Below are 22231 nucleotides of genomic sequence, written 5' to 3'. Positions count from 1 at the left end.
CAGCCGTTCCCGTGGCTGACCGTGCTGTCTCTGGGCTCCCCGCACCCGCAGGCTCACGGACGCTGACAAGAAGCGCCTGTGGGAGAAGCGATACTATTGCCATTTGGAGGTGAGCTCCCTGCCCCTGGTGCTCGCCAGCGCCCCCAGCTGGGAGTGGGCTTGCCTGCCCGACATCTATGCTCTCCTGAAGCAGTGGACCCACATGAACCACCAGGATGCCCTGGGGCTCCTGCATGCCACGTAAGTTGTTAACACCCGCCTTTCCTTGACCGCGAGTCCTTCCCGGGGCCAGGGCTTGGCACTGCCCACCGCTAGCCTGAGCCAGTCCTGGGGAAGTGGTAATAAAGTGGGCTAGGAAACTCAGGGTGTCTTCACTGCTTTTTTGCTTTTTCTTTGTCTCCTTTCCCTGCTGTGTGACATTGGGAACATTTTCTAAGCGTACTGCAGAGCCAAAAATTTTACAGGGAGCATCCATGGACCCACTACCTAGATCCCAACCATTTTCACTATTTGCTGTATTTAATTTCTTGTGTGTACATCCCTCCATCCAACCATCAGTCCGTCTTACTTTTTTTAGTACATTTCAGTGTAAGTTGCAGACATCACACCTCCCTCTAAATACTTCGGTGTATGTATATCATTGACTAGAACTTGACGTGTTGGTTTGTTCTTTAGAGGCAAAATTTCCAAAATCAGAAAGGCCTAAGCCTTACCTGGATGTTGGCTGAGTCTTGACACGTGCACAGCACTGGGTGGCCCAAACTTTACCACTTCTTTCGACTTTCACAGTCCTCTCTTCCCTCTTTCCCTCAAAAGTGTTCTCCAGGGACATGCTCCTCCTGGTTTCAGACCCTCAGGCTGCCTTTTCCAGATGGTACCCAGTATTCCTGGCTTCTTTTTTGCTGCTCTTGGTTATTAAACTGTACCCGATCCATGTGTCTTGCCTTCAGGACTTTTTGAGACCAGTTTTTGCTCATCTCTGCTCCGTAACCTCTGCCATGGGGTACTGGCTTATGTAAAACTCCGTGGTTTTCTGTTCTTAATCTGGCTGGCTTTGCGCTAAAGGATGGTACCCTCGTGCTTTAATCCATGTAAGGGTTCTTCAGTGACAGGAATTTCTAGCACAGTGGGAGTTGAGGAAAAGATTTTCAGGAACGGGGTTGAAGACTCCATCCAGTTTCCTTTAAATCCTACAAGGAATGAAAGTGGCCACCGTCCTGTTCCTCTGTGGCCCCATGCCTGCTCTGACCAGGGGACAGGGCCATTCTCAAGGCTTGCTATCCAGACAAGGCACTCAGGATTCTTCTAGTGGCTTGGCAGATTCTGAGGGACGTTGCCTTTTCTCCATGCGTGTGTCTGAAGCCCAGCCATGCGGGTGCCAGCTCGCTCCTGGGCCACAGAGCCTGCAGCCGGGCCTTCAGGGGACGGGGCTCTGTTTTACAGTTTCCCGGACCAGGAGGTGCGACGGATGGCCGTCCAGTGGATCGGCTCACTGTCGGACGCCGAGCTCCTCGACTACTTGCCTCAGCTCGTGCAGGTGGGCAGACCGGCCTTCCCTCAGGTTCTGATGGCCCCTCCCCTGGCCCCAAGCGCCTGTGCGTCCTCCTTGGGGAACCCAGGGGCCCCGGCGGGATAGTGGCAGGTGTAGATGACGGGCAGGCCATACAGTCTCCTGATCCCTTTCCCCTAAATAGGCCCTGAAGTACGAGTGTTACCTGGACAGCCCCTTGGTGCGCTTCCTCCTAAAACGAGCTGTCTCAGACTTGAGAGTGACGCACTACTTCTTCTGGTGAGCTGCGTGTGGAGAGGCGGGAGACAGACATGCGTCCTGGGCGCAGGAATGTTTTACTCTCAGGCTCGGGGTGGGTTTCCCAGGGAGCTGGAGCGGTGTCTGACCCCTCCCCGCCATTGCGCACATCCTTGCGGGTGATCCCAATTGTCCAGACCCCCTCCCACCCCCCCACCATTTGCCTTGCAGGCTCCTGAAGGATGGCCTCAAAGATTCTCAGTTCAGCATCCGCTACCAGTACCTGCTGGCAGCCTTGCTGTGCTGCTGTGGCAAGGGGCTGAGAGAGGAGTTTAACCGCCAGTGCTGGCTTGTCAGTACCCTGGCCAAGCTGGCCCAGCAGGTCCGAGAAGCTGCCCCTTCTGCGCGCCAGGTGAGGAGGGCAAGGCCATCTCTACCCATTTTGGGCCCGGGCTTTTTTTTTTTTTTTTAAGACTTTATTTATTCATTTGACAGACATAGCGAGAGCAGGAACACAAGCAGGGGGAGAGGGAGAAGCACGCCTCCCGCCAAGTGGAACCCTATGCGGGCCTCCATCCCAGGACCCCGGAATCATGACCCGAGCCGAAGGCAGGGGTCCTGGGATAGAGCCGAAGCCTTAATGACTAAGCCACCCAGGCGCCCAGTCCCGGGCTTTTGTAACCAGCCGTTAATACCTTCCACGTTCTCACCAGCAGGATGGCACTTGGCCATCTCTGATTTAAGGACTGGAAGGAGGGGACTCTGTCTCTAACCTATAGGCCACAGAGTGACATTCTGCAAGCTGGATACAGCCCATGGATGTGTTTTGGTTGGCCTGCACTGTGTTACAGTTTTTATTTAACTGGTCCGTTTAAAGGTTAAGTGTATTTGTATGAGTTGTTTCGCTGCAGAAGAACAGCCAGCCAGAGAGGGCATGTGTGGGCTGAAATTCAGTCCTACTTTGTTCACTGTGCTGGGAGCCGTAGCTCGGGCTGCTGTTACCCAGAGCGGGGACCTTTATCTGTTTGTGCCACCAGGCCGTATTAGGCCAACAGTGTTCCTGGTTACTAACATTTAAACATTGCAAGAATTTCAGGGCACCTGGGGGGCTCAGTCGGTGAGGTGTCTGCCTTCTGCTCAGGTTATGGTCCCGAGGTCCTGGGATCGAGTCCTGTGTTGGGCTCCCTGCTCTGAGAGCCTGCTTCTCCTTCTGCCCCTCTCCCACACACCCCCACTGCTCATGCCCTGTGTCTCAAATAAATAAATAAAATCTTAAAAAAAAAAATTGGGAGAGAGTACCTGGGTGGCTCAAACCTTTATGCGTCTGCCTTCAGCTCAGGTCATGATCCCAGGGTCCTGGGATTGAGTCCCGCACTGCCCCCCTGAGATGCCCCTGCTCTCCCAGTTCACTGGGGTGTCCCCTGCCTCACTTCTCTAAGCTGCCCGGGCTTGCTACCCGTGCACTGTCCCAGGCATGACACCCCAGGCTGGGGTACTTTTCCTTCCTCTTGGTCTCCTGGGGGTTGCCCACACTTCTCCGATGGTGGTTTTCATCCCAGCTACTCCTGGGCCCCCAGCTCTGGGAGAGAGGCCTGGTTCTCAGTAAAGCTTAGGGGCACCCTCCTCACCCCTACTCTCCCTCACCCCTCCCTCTCAGGGGATCCTCCGCACGGGCCTGGAGGAGGTGAGGCAGTTCTTTGCCCTGATTGGCTCCTGCCGCCTGCCACTCAGCCCCAGTCTGCTGGTTAAGGGCATCGTGCCCAGGGTGAGTGATTGGTGGGTTTGGGGTTCTCGGGGCAGGGAGGGCTCAGTGGAGGCGAGGTCCTCTCACCCTGATTATTGAGAGGAGGAAGAGAGACCTATACGGGGTCTCTTTGCAGACCTAGTGTGTACTGACTTTTGCCTGACAGCGGCACAAGGTAGAGGAATTGGGTCGGGGGCTGGGTAAGTGTCGTCCCTGATAAGGCAGGACCCAGGCTGGTGATAAGGACCGCAGCTGTCCTCTGTCCCTGCCGAGCACTGCCTCTGTGCTGCGGTCTTCTGAGTGCTTTATGGCAGTGATTGCATCTTACGCTCACAACTCTTACAAACTTGGTCCTGTTGGGAGCCCCATTTTACAGAGGAGTAGATTGAGGTGTAGATGGGAGTCACATCCTACTAGGTTGTATGCCAAATGCACTGAAGGCACTAGAGAGCACTTGCTGGGGCCGAGGCTGTAACACACTGGCGTGAGGGAAGGAAGCAGTGCGGGGTCCCGAGGAATCTGGCAGAAACTGCGAGCAGGAGGACCAGCCGCAGCAGCAGCTTGACCCACGGTGCGGAGGCCCTTTTCCTTCCTGACCGTCATCACTACCCTACCCTCTCTCCTATGGCAGGACTGTTCCTACTTTAACTCCAACGCCGTCCCCCTGAAGCTGTCCTTCCAAAATGTGGACCCACTGGGTGAGAACATCCGTGTCATCTTCAAGGTGAGGACACTTTGCAAGCCTGGTGGGATGATGAAGGTGGTAGAGGGGAGGGGAGGAGGGGGCAAAGGGTGGCAGGAACAGCCCCAGGGCAGGTCTCTTGCTATTAGCCCCTGCTCCTGTTTTCACGTGTGAAGGATTATTAGGGGGCCAAGACAAGAGCCTAATTCTGCGTGGCCCCAGCGGGCTAGGAAGAGCAAGGCAGCTAGCAGCGGGGTATACAGAGGGCTTTCTAGAAGGCGCGGCTATCTCAATGATGGATGGATACAGTGGCGATCTGCTTGTGCCTGAGGGTATTCAAGCAGAGGCCTCGTGGCTGCCCGGCAACAATATTGAAGAGCAAATTAAGAGAACAGGTGCAGGTTGGACGAGGTGATCCCTACGGTCCATCTGTCCTAATAGTTGGACCCAGACAGTCGTGATCCTGAGAAGTAAACCGTAGTCTGAGACCATGTAATCTAGCAGGGGACAGGAGGCACGTGTATGGCACCACGTAATGTGTGTACTGGCTGTGTGTCGGTTCCCGATCCAAGGCATAAACACTCATGTTTGAAAAAGTCTCGACTATCGGGAATCTCAGTTCAGTTCAGATGGCGATGTGGGGGTTGAAGAAAGAGCTGGGATGCTGCAGGGGCGGACATGATGTCTGGTCCGCCTCTGGTCATTTGACCCGGTGTGAGCCGAGAGGGGAGGTGGGAAAACTGGGCAGTAGTCTCCTGTCGTCGTGTGGGCCCGGGTGGCTCTTTTGGGGCATCTGGGAGCCAGGCGAGGCGATGAACTCGAGCTCTGGTCACTTTCTTCATCCAGTGCGGGGACGACCTTCGCCAGGACATGCTGACCCTGCAGATGATTCGCATCATGAGCAAAATCTGGGTCCAGGAGGGACTAGACATGCGCATGGTCATCTTTCGGTGCTTCTCCACGGGCCGGGGCAGAGGTCAGCTGGGAGTGGGGGTGCTGCGCGCGGGCAGCTGGCGTGGAGGGCTCCCCTTGCCTTAATATTGACCTCCTCCCCTTCCCCATCTGTGCTTCTCCAGAAAAACAAAACTGGCAAGGTTGTTGCCGTAGAAGCTGTGGGAGGGCATTAAAAAAAGGGAAGATAGAGCAGAGAGAGGGGACCTGGAATAAAGTAGAACAGACTTGGTGATGTAACCACCAGACGTGCCGTGTAGACTTCGGGTCCTGATTCAAACCAACCAGCTGTGAAAAGGTATTATTTTGAGACCATAGGGGGAAATGTAAGTATAGACTGGGTTAAAGAATGATCGTTAATTTTGGGGATGTGCTAATGGCCTTGGTGGTTATGTCCTTGTTAGTTGTACTTGAAATATTTATGAGTGAAATGACGTGTCTGGGATTTATAAGGGGGCTCCTGGCTGGCTTAGTCGGTAGAGCTTGTGACTCAAGGTTGTGAGTTCAAGCCCCACACTGGGCTCAAAGTTTACTTTAAAAAAAAAAAAGAAAAAACGTACTCCAGTAAGAAGGGAAAAAACAGGGTTGGCTGAGTGAAATAGGTAAAAGAAGATCTGTAAAAACAATTTTTGAAATGGGGTGATATACAGACGTTGTAAAAGAGATTAAAAACAAAAACAAGTAAATGAGAAAATTCAGGAGAAAGGAACAAGAAGATGAAGCCTGGAGTAGACCAATACAGACATTGTAAAAGAAATTAAAAACAAAACAAGTAACTGAAAGGGCTGATGGTTAGGTGTGAATTCATGATCCCATTCTCTTTATTCGTATACGCGCGTGTGTGTGTACATACGTATAAAATGTTTATACAGGGCTGCCTGGGTGGCTCAGTTGAGCATCTGCCGTTGGCTCTGGTCATGATCCCAGGCTCCTGGGATCCAGCCCCGAGTCAGGCTCCCTGCTCAGCAGGAAGCCTGCTCCTCCCTCTCCCCCTCCCTGCCTCTCCTGCTGCTTGTGCTCATTTCTCTCTGTCAAATAAATCAATAAAATCTTTTTTTAAATGTTCATACATATATATGAATAATTATTCATAAACATTGTTCATATATACACACACACAGACATACACATACACATATATGTGCCTGAAAATTCCAACAGTAAAAGTTAGAAACAAAAGAGGAACAGCAGCAATGAACTAGGGAGACCAAAGGGCCCTGCGGTGTCCCAGCATGGAATATGAGGCTTGGGAATGGTATTCCTCCTCCTGCTGTCCTTTTCCCCTGATTATCAGACTTTGTCCGAATATCCTCGGGCTTCATTTATAGGGAAGCATCCCGCAAGGCTCCCGTAGTTGCCTCCCCGTAGTCCCCTTGCCTCTGCTCGGGAGCGCCCCACCGATGCCCCCTCTCACAGGGATGGTGGAGATGATCCCCAATGCTGAGACGCTGCGGAAAATCCAGGTGGAGCACGGGGTGACTGGCTCCTTCAAGGACCGGCCCCTAGCAGACTGGCTGCAGAAGCACAACCCCGGGGAGGACGAGTATGAGAAGGTAGGATTGGGGGTTGGGGGGCACAGCTGGGGGCGGGGTGCGGCTGACTCGGGCACATGGCTGTGAGAACACAAGGCCTGGATGGGCACAGAGGAGACAGCTCAGCTGTGTCGGGAGGAAAGAAACCTGCTTGGCTGACAGGTGCCTCCGCATAGCTAGGGTTTGGGTCAAATGACCATGGTAAGTGGACTGAGAAAATCTGCTGGTGTCCAGCTGGGAAACCTCCGTTGGGTTCCCCTGGCAGATGGAGTTTTGGGAGCAGGAGGGGTGTGGGGCAGCATTTGAGAAACTGCCTGGATCTCTCCCAGTCGTGGCTTCTGTTCAGTTCCTCCTGGGCCCTCGGAGGGGTTCAGTGGCACTTTTCACCATGTGAATTAAGATTCACTCGGGTGTACGGAGCTGGTTTGGGGCAAGGCTATAAGTAAGCAGGAGTCAGGATGAAGGCTGGATAGGAGACAGAGGTCGTAGAAAGGGAGGCTGGCCTGTTCCTTAGGTGGAACCTTCCTAGGTGGTAGGGCCTTGGTGGCCTTCTGTGGTCCGTGGCTGGTCCACAGTTTCATGGTGAGGGAACCAGTCATAATCCCCAACTTATAAGAGACGGACTGTAAGCCAGGATGCCCATTTATATAATCGAACTTCCAAGGGACCTCGACGCTAATAGATATTGATGAGTGCATTTTATCCCAGAGGGGAAACCGATATGGATGGCCGAATCATAATCAGAATGTTTGTTCAGTGAACATCTAATTAGGTGATCCTAGATGGCCTTAAACATTTGCGATCACCAGGATTTAATTCCTGGCCTGCTGTGCTCTCTTTGTATTCTCGTGCGGCTCCTCAGCTCTTAACACTTTAAGTACCACCCGTTTGCTGACGTCGTCCAAAGCATTCCCTCCTTTCTCCCTCGAGCTCTGTGCTCTAAGCCACCTGCAGGCTGGAGGTCCCTCCTCGAACTTCACCCATACCTCAAACTCAGTGGAGACAAACCCGAGCTTTCTGTCTCCCCTTTGCTTGAAGCCCGCCTTTTGTGTGTTTCCTGCCAGTAAATGGTGTGAGCCTCTGTGTCGTCACCCAAGACAGAGCCATGAGTCTTCTTGACAGTTCCTTCTGGCTCGCCTCTGCTGTACCAAGCCCTGTTGATTCTTCTCTCCCAGCATCTCTCACATCTGTCCTCTTCTTTCCATTCCTTTCAGCTATCTGCTGTCCTTGAACCACTGGAATGCTTCTCCTTCTGTTGCCATCCTCTGCTTGAAGTCAGAGGTGGCTTTTTCAATAAAGTATAAACCGCTCCTGTCACTCCTTTGCTCTAGGTTCTTCAAAGGCTCCCTGTGTCCTAAAAGATAGGTCCAGCGTCCATAGTGTGGCACAACATAGCATTGTAATCCAGCCTGGCCCGCCCCTGCAGTCCCATCCACAGCACCTCCCCTCTTAATGATAACTTACTCCCCAGCCTAGGAGAGTCCTATTTTCCTGATACCTTTAAGATGGTAGTGTTCCTTCTGCCTGGAAAGCCAGGTGTTCCCTTCCCCATCCCTCAAAACCCACCCTCTCTACATTGCCAATCTCGAGACTCTCTACCCTTGGAGAGGAGTCCTATGGATTCTTTCCTCCCGCCCCTCTACCCCACTATGGTGTATTCTTTAGGTCTGACATGGCCACCACACAGAGGCACTATGCTTGCTGCTGGACTTATGTCATAATAAACATGGTAGAAGGATGCATGACAAGAATGCATAGAGACATTGGTCTGTGTCTTTGTGTTTAATGTCAGCCTTCCAAAGGCAGCCTGTCAGCTCGTCTCGGCTTTCTGCTAGAGGAGCGCTGGTGGTTTCTTCCGCTGACTTCCAGTAGGAAAGATCTAGAACCATCCATCTCCTGGCCATTTCCTGAGCAAAGAGAGTTGTCCACATCCCTCAAGTAAAAACCCCTTAAATCAGGAGAGCTCCCTTGGTCTGGCGAGACTTGCGGCAGCTGACACTCCGCCTAACTTAGGTGATGAGACTGGAGTCATTTACCCACAGTCACGGAGCTCCTGTGAGTCAAGACAGCATGCATTCCCTGTAGGGCCACCTGGCTGGGTCAGTCCGTAGAGCATGCATGCAACTCTTGATCCTTGGGGTTGTGGGTTCGAGCCCCACATTGGGTGTAGAGATTACTTCAGAATAAAATCTTAGAAAAAAAGAAAAGAAAAAGGTTACCTTCCAGCTGGAAAGAATGTCTGTGGCAGGAAGATAAGTTGGTGGAGATGAAGGTCACGACCAGGAAGTGACAGGTTGTACTCCTGACTGAGTGGCTTGTTTTCATTCATCTATTTCCCTGTCCTGGAAATAGTCCTTTCCTTCTAGAAGGTGCATTCTGTGATCTCTTTGCAGACTTTCTGTTCTTAGAGTCCTGTGGATTCGCCAGCTGATTTAATTAGACAAGGGACTGGGTGGGGGATTCCGTGCGGCTAGTTTTGACACAGGCCTTGTGGATGCCCAAGAAGCTGCTGGGAGCTAAGACCCCTGGACCCCGGGGAGAGAAAAGAGTGAGCGCTGGCTTAAATGGGGGTGGCAAGTGGGGCTGTCAGGGGCTCAGAGGGGGAGGAGTCTTCGGGAGCTGGGAGGGCCTAGGAATCCCCACCCTGAAGGATGGGAAGAAATTTTGCAGAGAGAGACAAGGAGGACACGCATTCTCTATCTGGGAAGCTTTCTCTCATTCTCAAGTCTGTACATTCCTTGTTGGCTATGCCATTTTTCCCCTCTGCTGATGAGTCGTGAATTCTTAGAAATTCTATAAACCTCGCAAAGAGGATTCAGAGGGTGAAAGGTAGCCATTTGCTGAATGCATTTTATGTATTTCTTAGATAAGGGGACAGATGTTGACCAGATGAAATTAGGTGGTTCTAACCCCTTAGCCCCTCCCCACCTCCTGCTTTGTACTTAAAAATATCCCTCACACAGTTTACCAACTAGAGATGTCTGATTCTCAAGTGTAAACCCGCCCCCACCCCACCCCGCAGGAGTGTGAAACTGCCTCAGCCCTTCTTCGGGGTGAAGTGACTTTAATTAAATTAGCACTTAGCCGCTACCAAGAATCCTGGGGATGGGAGATGTCTACGGGGCGGGGAGAAGCCTGGAGAATTCTGAGCGGGGTCAGGAAGGGACCCGGAAGTCGGCTGCCTCAGGGCCGTGCTTGAGTTGAGACAGTCACAAGCGTTGTTGAGACGGTCACAAGCGTTTGGGAACGTGGTAAACATCCGTCTTCCTGGCCATTAGGGTCTCGTCAGTCGGGGCTGCTCAAGTCGGGGCTCCCAGGCGAGTTCACTGTCTTTGCAGCCAGTTTCCCTAGAAGAAGGGGAAGAATGGCAGATAGAGTGGTGGAGAGAGACACACCAGCCTTCTGTCTCTTCACAGCCCATAAGACAGGAGAGAGGTGTCTGTGTGTGGGGGGGGGGGGGGGGACACCCCTCCCCGATGAAGGCTGACCTGGCTGGTGGGAGGTGCTGCTGGGGCTCATGGCCCCTGGAGTCCCTCCGAGCCCACCTTCCATCCTCTCCTCCCATCCACCTGCCGTCCCCCCCCTCCCCCAGGCTGTGGAGAACTTCATCTACTCATGCGCCGGCTGCTGTGTGGCCACGTATGTCTTGGGCATCTGCGACCGGCACAATGACAATATCATGCTGAAGACCACCGGCCACATGTTCCACATAGACTTCGGCCGCTTCCTGGGCCACGCGCAGATGTTCGGCAACATCAAGCGGTAAGGGGTCTGCGACAGCCAGGCCAGGCCGTGTGTGGAGGCCGGGGAGGTCCGTGGAAGTGGTTCTGAGAGGAACACGGGCCTGTCACAGAAGGGGGCTGCACTCGAGCCCCTGGGCTGCACGGCTTCGGAGGAGAGAAGCCTGAGAAGGAGGTCAAGTCCCTGCAGGGCCTTCCGGAAGAAGGTGGGGACCAGCTCTTCTCCCTCCCCGCTGAGGCCCGAGCAAAGGAGAACGAGCCCTGAGCATAGCCAAAGGGAATACGGTTAGCTCTCCAGGAAAGAAATTACTGATAATGCACAGACAAGGAATCCGTGAAGGATGTCTCTGCGGGTCTTTTGAGATAAAGGTAGAAAAAGCAAAAGGGAAGAGTTGGGGAGAGTACCATCTCTCCAGGTTCCCACAGGTGATGAGGGGAACCATTCCCTGATGCACCCCACAAGGTGGGGGCTTCCTCCTCCAAGCTGACCTTCTACCTGTATGTTCCCCTTGGCCCAGGGACCGTGCCCCCTTTGTCTTCACCTCGGATATGGCGTATGTCATCAACGGGGGTGACAAGCCTTCCAGCCGCTTCCATGATTTTGTTGACCTTTGCTGCCAAGCCTACAACCTCATTCGCAAGCACACCCACCTCTTCCTCAACCTCCTGGGCCTGGTGAGGAGCTCTGTCCCTTTCTGAACCTCTCCTTCTTATCATCTGGCACCACCTTTAAGACTCCCCTGTCTTGCTTCAAAGGATTTCTAGAAATCTACTTCGCTGAGGTCTAGATAAAGGCAGGGCCCAGACTACTGGGAACAGTGGTGTCTGCGGTGCCTGACGTCCTGCCCCAGCCCCTCCATTCCTGTGGCCTTGCAGCTACAGCCCACAGCATCCCTCTGCCACTCTCTAGAGGGTTAGAGAGCCTAGTTGTCGAAAAATCTTGCCTTATGGGGGGAAGGAGCAAGAATTTCTGGTTTTACAGATGCCTGCTTTCCATCTTTGCTTTCCTTCTAGATGTTGTCTTGTGGGATCCCCGAGCTCTCGGACCTGGAGGACCTCAAGTACGTGTATGATGCTCTGAGACCTCAGGACACAGAAGCCAACGCTACCACCTACTTCACCAGGTAACACCCCCTACTCCAGGCCGGCCTCCCCTCCCCCCACTGCCACCCCGGACTCACTCATTTCCAGGCTGCCTGATGGGCAGGAGTAGGGCTAGGGAAATGGGAAAGGCATAGCTCAGGTGGCCACCAACTAGAGTTGACTACGTGTGTTTGTTGTCCTAACTTTGCCTCTGACTTTCTAGGGAAATCCCTTGACTTCTCTGACTCTATTTCTGGTCCGCATATGGTGCTCACCTTTGTGTACAGAGCTATTGTTAAGTCTTACTTATTCTCTCCAGTCTCAGTCAGAGACTTTGTTTATGGGACGAACATGGATTTTTCTCAGTCCTCAGCTCTCTGGGTCAGAACCCTTGCACTTACCCAAACATGGAACTCCATGGTTCCATTTTCCCACACTTGGCAATGTTTTTAGGCACACGGTATGAAAGCAAGGAAGTGTCTCTATACTCAATGTCTACAGTTCCGTCCGTGTAGGTGATGCCTCCGTTTATTGTGCACTCTTTTTGACACTTGGTGAACTAGATTTTCTGTGTTGGTCTCACATAGAACCTCTCCCTTTGATCTGAAATCTCTAAAGCGAATGGTGCTCGCTAACTTTCCATGGTGCTGGAGGTCTGCTGTACGTAGACGTTTTCATGCTGACCCTGTGGTGGAATCCTTAACTCCTACGTTGGTTTAACTGTCTTCGGCTCAGTTGGGCAGCAAGGGGAGATAAAACCTCAGGATTCATACGAATAATGGTGCATGTCCATAATTGCGTGCCGGCCATGCGCTCTGTAAGGATGTCATGCGGGGAACAGGATTCTGTCTGAGCTGGGTGTCAGGCTCCGGAGTTGGCGGGTACTTACTGAGATTGCCGTGTCCAGGCAGCGGGGACCTGGGTCCATGGTTACACCCTTTTCTTCCCATCCTCCTGCGCCAACAGGTTGATTGAATGCAGCCTGGGTAGTGTAGCCACAAAGCTCAATTTTTTCATCCATAACCTGGCTCAGATGAAGTTCACGGGCTCAGATGACCGGCTGACCCTTTCCTTCGCCCCCCGAACACACACGCTCAAGAGCTCTGGCCGCATCAGTGATGTTTTTCTCTGCCGCCATGAGAAGATTTTCCACCCCAACAAGGGCTACGTAAGTGCTTTTTCCAGTCTGACCCTGTCTTGCTCCCCACCTCCTCCAGCGTATTGGGGTTCTGTCTCTTCACATCTGGGCAGTGACCACTGGAGTTGTGAGTGGTTGCAGACTGAGCCTCTCCCCTGTCCCAGTGGGCTGCTGGACTCAGGGAGCTGAGTTGCATGGTGGTTGCCTCTGGGCCAAGGGTCCTACGAAACTATGCGGGACATCTTTGCTTTTGGATTCCTCCAAGTGTACTGTCTATCATCTTCTGCTTTGGAGACGTGTTTGCCCTTTTCCTTCAGGAATGTGGGCTTCCCTAACACATACACACACACGCCTGTGCACACACTCCCGTTCCCTCTTCTGTTCCCTTACCCACTCCCTTCATTGGGTGCACAGGGTTTGGCACATATTCTCTAAGATTTGGACCTTCGCAGGTTTATGTGGTAAAGGTGATGCGAGAGAACGCCCACGAGGCCACTTACATCCAACGGACGTTTGAGGAGTTCCAGGAATTACACAATAAGCTACGGCTGCTCTTCCCTTCTTCCCAGCTGCCCAGGTAGCTGCCCCCTTTCCTCTCAGCACAGGGGGATCCTAGGGAGGGAGAAGGGATAGGCGGTGGCAGGATGGTGGGGTCCAAGATGGGCTTGGTTTTCTTGGCCTGGTAATGAGCGTGGTAACACTGCGCCCCCTGCTGGCTGAGGTCCCCTGACCTGCTTAGTCCAGCCTTGAAACATGAGTTTGGGTCCACCTGCCTGGAGAGAAAATAGTGGGTAAAGGCAGAGGACTAACTATGGATCTCGAGATGTTTCAAACTTTCTTGTCTTTTAGAGAGTAAAAGATAAATAGATAAAATTTGGCACATATATGTGACGGAATATTACTAAGTCTTAAAAAGAAGGAACTTTTTGACACCTGCTAAAACAGGGATGAACCTCGAGGACATTATGCTCCGTGAAATAAGACAGTTACAAAGAGACAAATACGTGTAATATTCCCCTTATATGAGTCTCTAGAATAGGCAGATTCCTAGAGACCAAAAGCAAAATGGTGGTCACCAGGGCTTGGAGGGAGGCAGGGGAGGGAGGACCAGGGAGTCGTTTAATGGGTGCAGAGTTTTAGTTGTACTAGCTGAAGGAGTTCTGGAGATGGATGGTGGTGACGGTCGCACAGCCATGTGTGTTTCTAATGCCACTGAACGTAAGGGTTGCAATGGTAAATTTTATGTCTGTGTATGCCCACACACATTTTTTAAAAGGAATTTTCAGATGAATTTTTTACCCTGATGGGGAAAACTGCAGGCTCCTCCAGAGCCCCGAAGGCACCTCTGCGGGAGCCCTAGGACTCTGGCCCGCAGCTTGGTTTTCTCGTCTGGGGTTCCTGGAACTGCCGCCTGAGATGCTGCCCCGGGGAGCCGTGGGAGGAATAGAGCTGGCTGCTGAGAAATGTGGGTCAGCTCGCTGACAACGCAAATGAAATGTGACAAAAGCCTGCCACCTCTTCGTCTTCTTTTCCTTTCTTGCCTCTCCTGCGTTCCCACGGCCCACCTGCCTCGCCAGCTTCCCTAGTCGCTTCGTGATTGGCCGCTCGCGGGGAGAGGCGGTGGCCGAGCGGCGGAGGGAGGAGTTAAACCGCTACATCAGGCACTTGACCCGTGAAGCCCCCGAGGTGGCCGAGGTGGGTGGGCTCTCCTCTGTTCTGGGCTGTTGGAGGTGCTGGGGCCGGGTGGGATGGGGTGGGATGGGATGGGATGGGGTGCCCCCTGGCGGTCAAGGACGGGACTTGGCTCTTAGGATGTGTTTCACTCTGCAGAGGAGAAGGCGTGTAAGAGAGGAAAGGCAGGAGAAAGGGGGGAAGGAAAGAAGGGGGGGACGGAGGGTCTTGGCTCCCGCCTTTTGGGCCGTTCCCTTAAATGCAATGAAAGCATGCCGCTGGGCACACGGAGAGACATTTATGAGACAGACAGGTATCAGAAGCGATCCTAGCCTGCTAGGAGTGATCAGAATCTTGGGCAGGAAGGGCTTTTTTTTTTTCTTTTTTCTTTCTCTTCTTGAGGAAAAGGAGTTTTTTTGAGCACGTTGAGTGTGTGTATTTGCCCAGATTTTTTTTTTAAGCAAATGGTATTACAGTTTGTTATTATAATGGGCGTAAAAACAAAGTCATCAGGAGTTCCAACCCCTGACAGACCATCTCATCCTCTTTCCATGTTTCCTTCCTGTCTGTCTGTATGCACATGTTTCATACTGGTCATGGCTTCAGGATCACTCTATAATGGATTTCCACTTAGCATTTATAGTAAGCATAACTTTAAATACCTGTACCAAATTAATACTTTGACTGGCAATATCCAAATCTCCTTAACCATTTGCTTCTTTTTTTTTTTTAAGATTTTATTTGTTTATTTGACAGAGAGATATCACAAATAGGCAGAGAGGCAGGCAGAGAGAGAGAGGGAAGCAGGCTCCCTGCTGAGCAGAGAGCCCGAGGTAGGACTCGAGCCCAGGACCTGAGATCATGACCTGAGCCGAAGGCAGAGGCTTAACCCACTGAGCCACCCAGGCTCCCCAACCATTTGCTTCTTGAGAGATAGTTAGAGTTTGTCCATTTTTTTCCCCCACTGTTAATGCTAGGTAGGTATTTTCACATATTTAGTTTTTGTTTTCCCTAACACAGTTAGGAAACAGTCCCAAGAATGGTCATAGTCTCTGTCCAGGGCTGGCTCAGATATTTCTCTGCTTGAAAAGTGTATGTGTGTCCATGGGGGAGGGCGCAGCAGAGAAGAACAGACTGCTTTCCACCCAATGTAACCTAGGTTTTTTGTTTTTTTGTTTTTTTTCCTTTTTAAAAAACTTTTTATTAGGAGAGCTTTCAAACAGAAAAGCAGAGAAACAGTAAAATGTATGCCTAAATGGCCATCACCAAAACAGTTAACATTTTGCCATATTTGCTTATTTTTTCATGGAAGTGTTTTAAATTCAGTCAGAGACATCATGACATTCTATCCCTAAGTAGTCACTATGCAACTCTGAAAAATAAAGATGTATTCATATAGAACTACAGTAGTACAGCATATCATCCTGTATGTAGTCCATATTCAAAGTTTCCCTGCCATCCCCAAAATTGTTTTTACAGTTGGTTGGTTTGAGCCATGATCCAAACAAGAAGGGCATACTACCTTTGGTATTCCATTTCATAGGGCTCTTGTAATCTGGAATTGTTCCCCCCCCCTTTTTTTTAATGGGACCATTGTCTTATTTTTTTTTTAATTTATTTATTTATTTGACAGACAGAGATCACAAGTAGGCAGAGAAGCAGGCAGAGAGAGAGGAGGAAGCAGGTTCCCCGCCGAGCAGAGAGCCCAATGCGGGGCTTGATCCCAGGACTCTGGGATCATGACCCGAGCTGAAGGCAGAGGCTTAACCCACTGAGCCATCCAGGTGCCCCGGGGCCATTGTCTTATTGAAGAATGACTCTGTCTCCAATTTCATTTCAGTGTGATTTGGTGTACACCTTCTTTCACCCCCTACCCCGAGATGAGAAGGCTGTGGGCACCAGCCCAGCTCCCAAGTCCTCAGGTACGCTGCCTTCTCCTGCCAACCTCTCTGAGCTATTCCCAGGGGTAGTTTCTCCTGCCCCCACCCCTTCCCAGTTCTCTTCCCTTGACTTGTCTCTTTGCTTACTGGCTAGAAGATCTGGTTTCCCACTGAGGCTGTGGGGCCCACAACTCCTCACACAGGTGTCCCAGGGTCATGATATTCAGCTGATAACACGCACACATTGCATAAACCATCTCAACCCAGTTCTAAGTCATGTTCACAGATATCACTTGGCAGTTCCCCCATGGGTATCAGGAACCCACCATGAAGATATGGGGGTGGTGGGTGGAGAGAAGAAAACAGAAACATCTGCCTGGCACCAGATGGGGACAAAACTGGCCTCATGACCTTTCTTGCATTTCTTTGTCCCTATAGACGGCTCATGGGCCCGGCCTGTCGGGAAGGTGGGCGGGGAGGTGAAGCTGTCCATCTCCTACAAAAACAATAAACTCTTCATTATGGTGATGCATATTCGGGGCTTGGTAAGTAAATGCACAGTCTTTGTTTGGTTCTCGATCTTTCTTGTGGTACTTTTCCAACTTTGGTACATAGCCTAATTACGCTGAGCCTTTTTTCTTTTCTTTTCTTTTCTTTTCTTTTCTTTTCTTTTCTTTTTTTTTTTTAAGAATTTTATTTATGGGGCGCCTGGGTGGCTCAGTGGGTTAAGCCTCTGCCTACAGCTCAGGTCATGATCTCAGGAACTTGGGATCGAGCCCCGCATTGGGCTCTCTGCACAGCAGGGAGCCTGCTTCCCTCTCTCTCTCTGCCTGCCTCTCTGCCTACTTGTGATCTCTGTCTGTTGAATAAATAAATAAAATATTTTTTAAAAAAGAATGTTATTTATTTGAGAAAGAGAGAACACAAGCATTTGGGGGTGTGGGAGAGGGTAAAGGAGAAGCAGCCCGACATGGGGCTCGATTCCCGGACCCCAGGATCATGATCTGAGCCAATGGCAGACACTTAACCGACAGAGCCACCCAGGCGCCCCTACTCTGAGCCTTACTGAAATGAAGATAATGTTGGTATAGTTAGGGGGGGTTAAATGGAAGAGTGCATACAGATTGTGGTAAATGCTCCGGCAAACAGTGCAACAGAGGACAGATACTGGTCTGGAGCAAAGTCGTGGCACTTTTATAAAGAAGGGTCAAGGAAGCCCTCCTTGACGAGGAGGTATTCCAGCACAGAAGGAAGGAGGTGAGGATTGTTCCAGGCAGAGGGAGCAGTTAAATCCAAAAGCCCTGAGTCAGGAGCCTGCCTGGGGTGTGTCGGGAAGTGCTCGGGGCTGTTGTGGCTGGAGACTGTGGAGCAGAGGGGAGAAGAGTGGCTGATGGGGTTGGAGAGAGCCCTGCGGACCAGAGCCCGGGTCCCACAGTTGGGACCGTGGCTCTTACCCTGAGTGAGACAGGAACCATGGGAAGGTTTTTGAGCAGAGGCAGGACAAGATCTAGTTTTAAGTTTTAAGAGGATCAGGCTGCCTGAAGCCCTAATTGGCTGGCCTTCAGCAAGCAGCTTATAATCTCTGGCTCCTCATCCACTTCTTGGAGTTTACCTGGATCCAGTGACAAAGTAGACAAAGACATTGGGCCAGGCAGGAAGATATATAGGGACGTGATGGCTCAGCCAAAACAGACCAAGGGACGGCATGCCCGGAGCATTTGAGTGAAAAGTATAGACTGGGTATTACAGGCAATCAGGTTGATGTTTTGATAGGACGCCTCCTGTTGTCATGGGAGAGATTTCTCTCAGAGTGGAATGAGCTGGGTAGCCCATTCCTGTGCCTCACAAGAAGCCAGGCTTTGGGGATAAGAGTCTGGATCGGGGGGTGATCACAGGAATGACGATAAAGACACAGACCTAGGAATCATCTTCTCCTTTCTTTTTTTTTTTAATTTTTAAATTTTTCATTCCCTTTGTAGCAACTGCTGCAGGACGGGAATGACCCGGACCCCTATGTGAAGATTTACCTCCTCCCTGACCCTCAGAAAACCACTAAGAAGAAAACCAAAGTGGCCCGGAAAACTTGCAACCCCACCTACAATGAGATGGTGGGTGGGGCATGAGCTGGGCTAGGGCGGGGCTTAGCCGACTACACCTGTTTGTGGAAATCAAGTCCAACTGGAATGTGGTCCCACCCGTCCATTTCAGTGTCCTCTGTGGCTGAAGTTACAGTTACAGCGGCATGATTGCATCCTCGTGACAGGGACCAGATCGTAGGGCCTCAAAAGCCTAAAATATTTCCTATCAGGCCCTTTCTGTAAACAAGTTTGCTGGCTCTGAGGATCGGGATTCCACAGCTGGAGCGTGGCCTCGGCCCTGTCCCGCGGGGAGGCGGGGAGGAGTCCCTGGCCAATAAGCAGTGGCCCCGGTACAAAGCCCTTACCTGCCTGACCTCCGCAAAGTTTTTTAAAGCTCTTCTCAGATTCCGAATATCTTCTCTGTCCCCTTCGATTGTGGTTGGACAGCTCAGTGGTCTCAGCCTCAGCCGGATCAAACCCCCACAGCCCTAAGCGTCTCCCTTTTTTGTTCCCTCTCTTCCCAATCTGGGCGCTTGCAGCTGGTGTACGATGGGATCCCCAAGGGAGACCTGCAGCAGCGGGAGCTACAGCTGAGTGTGCTGAGTGAGCAAGGGTTCTGGGAGAACGTTCTCCTCGGGGAGGTGCACATCCGTCTGCGAGAGCTGGACCTGGCCCAGGAGAAGACTGGCTGGTTTGCACTGGGGTCTCGAAGTCACGAGACCTTGTGAGCCCAGCAGAGCCCTCCCTCCTCCCCTCCCAGGACCCTAGGCTGCTGGGGGAGCTAAGGGAGAGGACTCTTCCCCGGCTTCAGGTGTCCTTTCCTTGCCAAGGGGCAGTGCCCTTGGCGGGCCTCCTCTCTGTCCAGGCGGATCGGGCCTCCGTGACAGAAGGGAGGGAGAGTAAGATGCTCTCTGCTGTCCCCTCCTCTGCCAAGTGAACTTGGGTCGGTTGTGATGAGCAGCCCCGTGGTGGCTGTGAGGTGGAGCAAAGTTTTAAGTTTACCTTGTGTCAAGGGAGCAATGCCTGGTTTGGGGTGAGTGGGCGGGGGTGGTGGTGTATGAAGTAGCATTTGGGGGGAGGGGGGAAGGATTATCTTTATTTTTATTTTTAAAAAATGAAATAGTAATGTTGTCCTGACTGGACAGGAAGCCTCGTGAGAAGGGACTTCACATATGCCTCGGAAGGCAAGAGTGGCAGACTATTTGGACTTTTTGTATGATTAAGGTTCTTATTGGACTTTTTCTTAGGTTTCTGTTTCGTTCGCCTGTCTGTTCTTCGTTTTTGTTTTTCTGTCTGTAGGACTTACTTGGGGAGGGGCCCAGTGGGTCCTCGATTAGAGCCCTCCCTCTCGGAGGGCAGGTCAGGGAGGGGCAGGGAGGGCGGGTGTGCCGGACTGAGGCCTGCGAGGGGCCTTTCTGATTTTGCCTCCAAAGGAGAGCGCTGTGATACCTACGTGTGTAAGGAAGGGCCTTCCGAATGGGCCTCTGCAGAGGGCCTGTATTCAGGGACGTGGGCTCTCTCGGGGAGTTTTTCCTCTCATCTTCCCCTACTTTGCTAGGACTACCCTGAATACTGTCTTCTACTCCTCCATTCTCACAGCCCCCCCGGGGACTGTCTTGTCCCTGTGCATACGCTGATTGCGGGGGGGGGCTCCTCCACAGGCCTCTCTCCCTTCTTTTTTCTCCAGTGGGATAAAATGCTGCCTCTGCTCTCAGATTTGCTTCCACCCAAGGGCGTCCTGGCTCTGGTCAGGGGTCTCTCGGGGCAGATGTGAGCCAGGGCGGAGCCGGTGGGGTTCGGAATCCATCACCTGCCACACCTCTGTTTTTTGAGTGCTGCTTTCCCCAAACTCCATTTCTGTCATTTTTTTTTTTTTTTAAATAAGAATTTCCCTCATTCTGTGGGGCCATAAACCTATTTAGCCTGGGGCCCAAGGGATGCCTAAGTAGAGAAGAGGAGCCTGGGGTGGGGGATTCCAGTGATGTTCTTTGGTTGCGAGGAGGCTGGAGTGAGGGTGTGGTTGATCCCCTGGAGCTGGTCTGGGAGGGAGAGACAAGGCTGTTAGACTCTTCGTCCTCTCCCGGATGGATCCAAGTCACTCCTGCTCTTTACTGCAGACATTGTACTCCTTGGAAAAAGAGGGAGAGACTTCGAATTTGATAGGAACTTTCTAAACCAGACTTGGCTGCATGTACCCCATGATGGGGGCATGGAGGTAATTGGCGTACCCTCAACCATCCTTCCCCAGCTTCCTTGTCAGCTCCAAGGATCAGAAATTCCCCCGTCGCTGACTCATTCCATAGGTGGAGAAAGAAGCTCCATTTGCAGAAGCCACGGGGTGGGTAGCAAGGATATCTAAACTTTTCTTTTTAGGTTCAAAATGTCAAGGATCAGGTTGCCACTGTCGGGAAGGGGATGGGGGAAGTCGGGACAGGAGTGGAACTTCTCCAGATGAATGGACCATAGTTGCATTACTGGCTCTTTGCCCATAGCTCATTTTATTTTGACCTTCTGTGCCCCTGACTTACAGAGATCTGTGTACTGTACCCACTTCCCAGACGTCCTTGTATCTGCTACTTTCTCTGGAATTGTATTTTCTAATAAATGAAATTTGAGAAAAACAAAACTAGCGTGTTTGAGATCGGTCCATGTTTTTGATGAAAACAGCCGGTATACAAGATGAGATACGAATGGTTGGTGGTCTTATAAATGGTGCCTTTCAGATGCACTGGTTCCCTGCATGGGGCATTTCACATTCGTCAGCCAGATCTACCCTCAAAGCAGCTCAGTCAGGTGAATGGTATCCTCATTTCACTGATGAAGAAATAGACGCTCGGAGAGATTCCGGGATTTGCCTTAGAACACAACCATTCAGCCTTGGGTCTGGAATTTGAACATAGGGATGACCCCAAACCTGGAGCAACCTTATAGGTAATCTTTAATACGGTCCCTTACGTTGGCGTAGTATTTGTCAGTTTTCAGAGTGTTTTCTGTATTTTAAGTGATGTCATTTTTCATTACAGCTGCTGTGGAAAGTCAGTATGGTTCATTCATGCATTCTGTCCACAAATGTTTACTGTGTTTACCAGTGCTACCTGGTGGCAGGCCCCCGTTCACAAAGAATACAGCTCCCGGAGTTGTGCACTGGGCCCCGGACAACGTACCATGTTGAGGGTCCCAAAGATAAATCAGGACAATCTCTGCATTTAAGAAGTCTACTGCCAGGGTGCCTGGGTGGCTCAGTGGGTTAAGCCTCTGCCTTTGGCTCAGGTCATGATCACAGGGTCCTAGGATCGAGCCCTGCATCGGGCTCTCCGCTCAGCGGGAAGCCTGCTTCCCCCTCTCTCTCTGCCTCCTTGTGATCTCTCTCTCTGTCAAATAAATAAATAAAATCTTTAAGAAAAGAAGTCTACTGCCTAGTGATATTTAGCCAACCACGTTTTATAAAAGAGGAAACCGAACCTCTGAGATGCGTTATGACTATGAAGTCATGAGAGCAGAACCGTGGCCTGGAACGGAACTCACCGAGTGGAAGGAGGCCATGTGACCCTTGTTAAGCATTTAACCCAGAAGTTGTCAAAACTCTCCAGTGGGGTATCCTGTTTCACCCTGGGAAGTTCTGTGGGGGCTTCCAAGGGACTTCCAGGAGTAAACAGTAGTTAAGAAGTTACCTATCTTGCCGGGTTTCCAAGTGGTTTTGAGATGTCTGGACAAGTCCCAAGGGGCCTTTTAAAAGTTAGAACTTGAATCTGGCAAGTCTTAGTTCAGGAAATTTCTTGGCCAAATGGGACAGAAATCTGACCCCCTCCCCGAGGGGGTGGGGATGGGAGGTGGGAGTAGAGGCAGAAGGGTTGCTCAGGGAAAAGAAACAAAAGAACCCCGGGAGGTTGGGTCTTCTGAGTGCAAAGAGAGGTGCCAAGAATGAAATAACCTGACTGGCTGGGATTGGGGAGCAAAGATTAGATTGGACTTGAAAGGTCAAAAA

General features: G+C 51.5%; 1 protein-coding gene across 7 annotated transcripts in view; it reads left to right on the top strand.

Moving 5' to 3' along the window:
- Window positions 1-21026, top strand: part of LOC111151087 (phosphatidylinositol-4-phosphate 3-kinase catalytic subunit type 2 beta) — a 64778-nt gene extending 43752 nt beyond the window's left edge. For 6 of the 7 annotated variants that reach the window (XM_022508848.1, XM_022508851.1, XM_022508852.1 and 3 more), the window contains 18 exons: window positions 52-240; window positions 1444-1537; window positions 1695-1789; window positions 1979-2159; window positions 3405-3512; window positions 4123-4215; window positions 5020-5149; window positions 6541-6677; window positions 10249-10418; window positions 10915-11071; window positions 11411-11520; window positions 12446-12647; window positions 13070-13194; window positions 14195-14312; window positions 16129-16210; window positions 16607-16713; window positions 18148-18276; window positions 18786-21025. In XM_022508848.1, coding sequence (XP_022364556.1) covers window positions 52-240; window positions 1444-1537; window positions 1695-1789; window positions 1979-2159; window positions 3405-3512; window positions 4123-4215; window positions 5020-5149; window positions 6541-6677; window positions 10249-10418; window positions 10915-11071; window positions 11411-11520; window positions 12446-12647; window positions 13070-13194; window positions 14195-14312; window positions 16129-16210; window positions 16607-16713; window positions 18148-18276; window positions 18786-18974 — 2416 coding nt within the window. In that variant the 3' untranslated portion in view covers window positions 18975-21025. Of the gene's footprint in view, window positions 1-51; window positions 241-1443; window positions 1538-1694; window positions 1790-1978; window positions 2160-3404; window positions 3513-4122; window positions 4216-5019; window positions 5150-6540; window positions 6678-10248; window positions 10419-10914; window positions 11072-11410; window positions 11521-12445; window positions 12648-13069; window positions 13195-14194; window positions 14313-16128; window positions 16211-16606; window positions 16714-18147; window positions 18277-18785 lie in introns of all 7 variants that reach the window. The other variant, XM_022508853.1, reaches the window with a different exon arrangement.
- Window positions 21027-22231: the final 1205 nt, after the last annotated feature.

This window comes from Enhydra lutris, unplaced genomic scaffold (genome assembly GCF_002288905.1).
Source record: "Enhydra lutris kenyoni isolate GAN:26980312 unplaced genomic scaffold, ASM228890v2 scaffoldscaffold25, whole genome shotgun sequence".
Classification (NCBI taxonomy): domain Eukaryota; kingdom Metazoa; phylum Chordata; class Mammalia; order Carnivora; family Mustelidae; genus Enhydra; species Enhydra lutris.
Note: the sequence above shows the minus strand (reverse complement) of the source record. Positions and strands in the feature narration are given on the sequence as shown.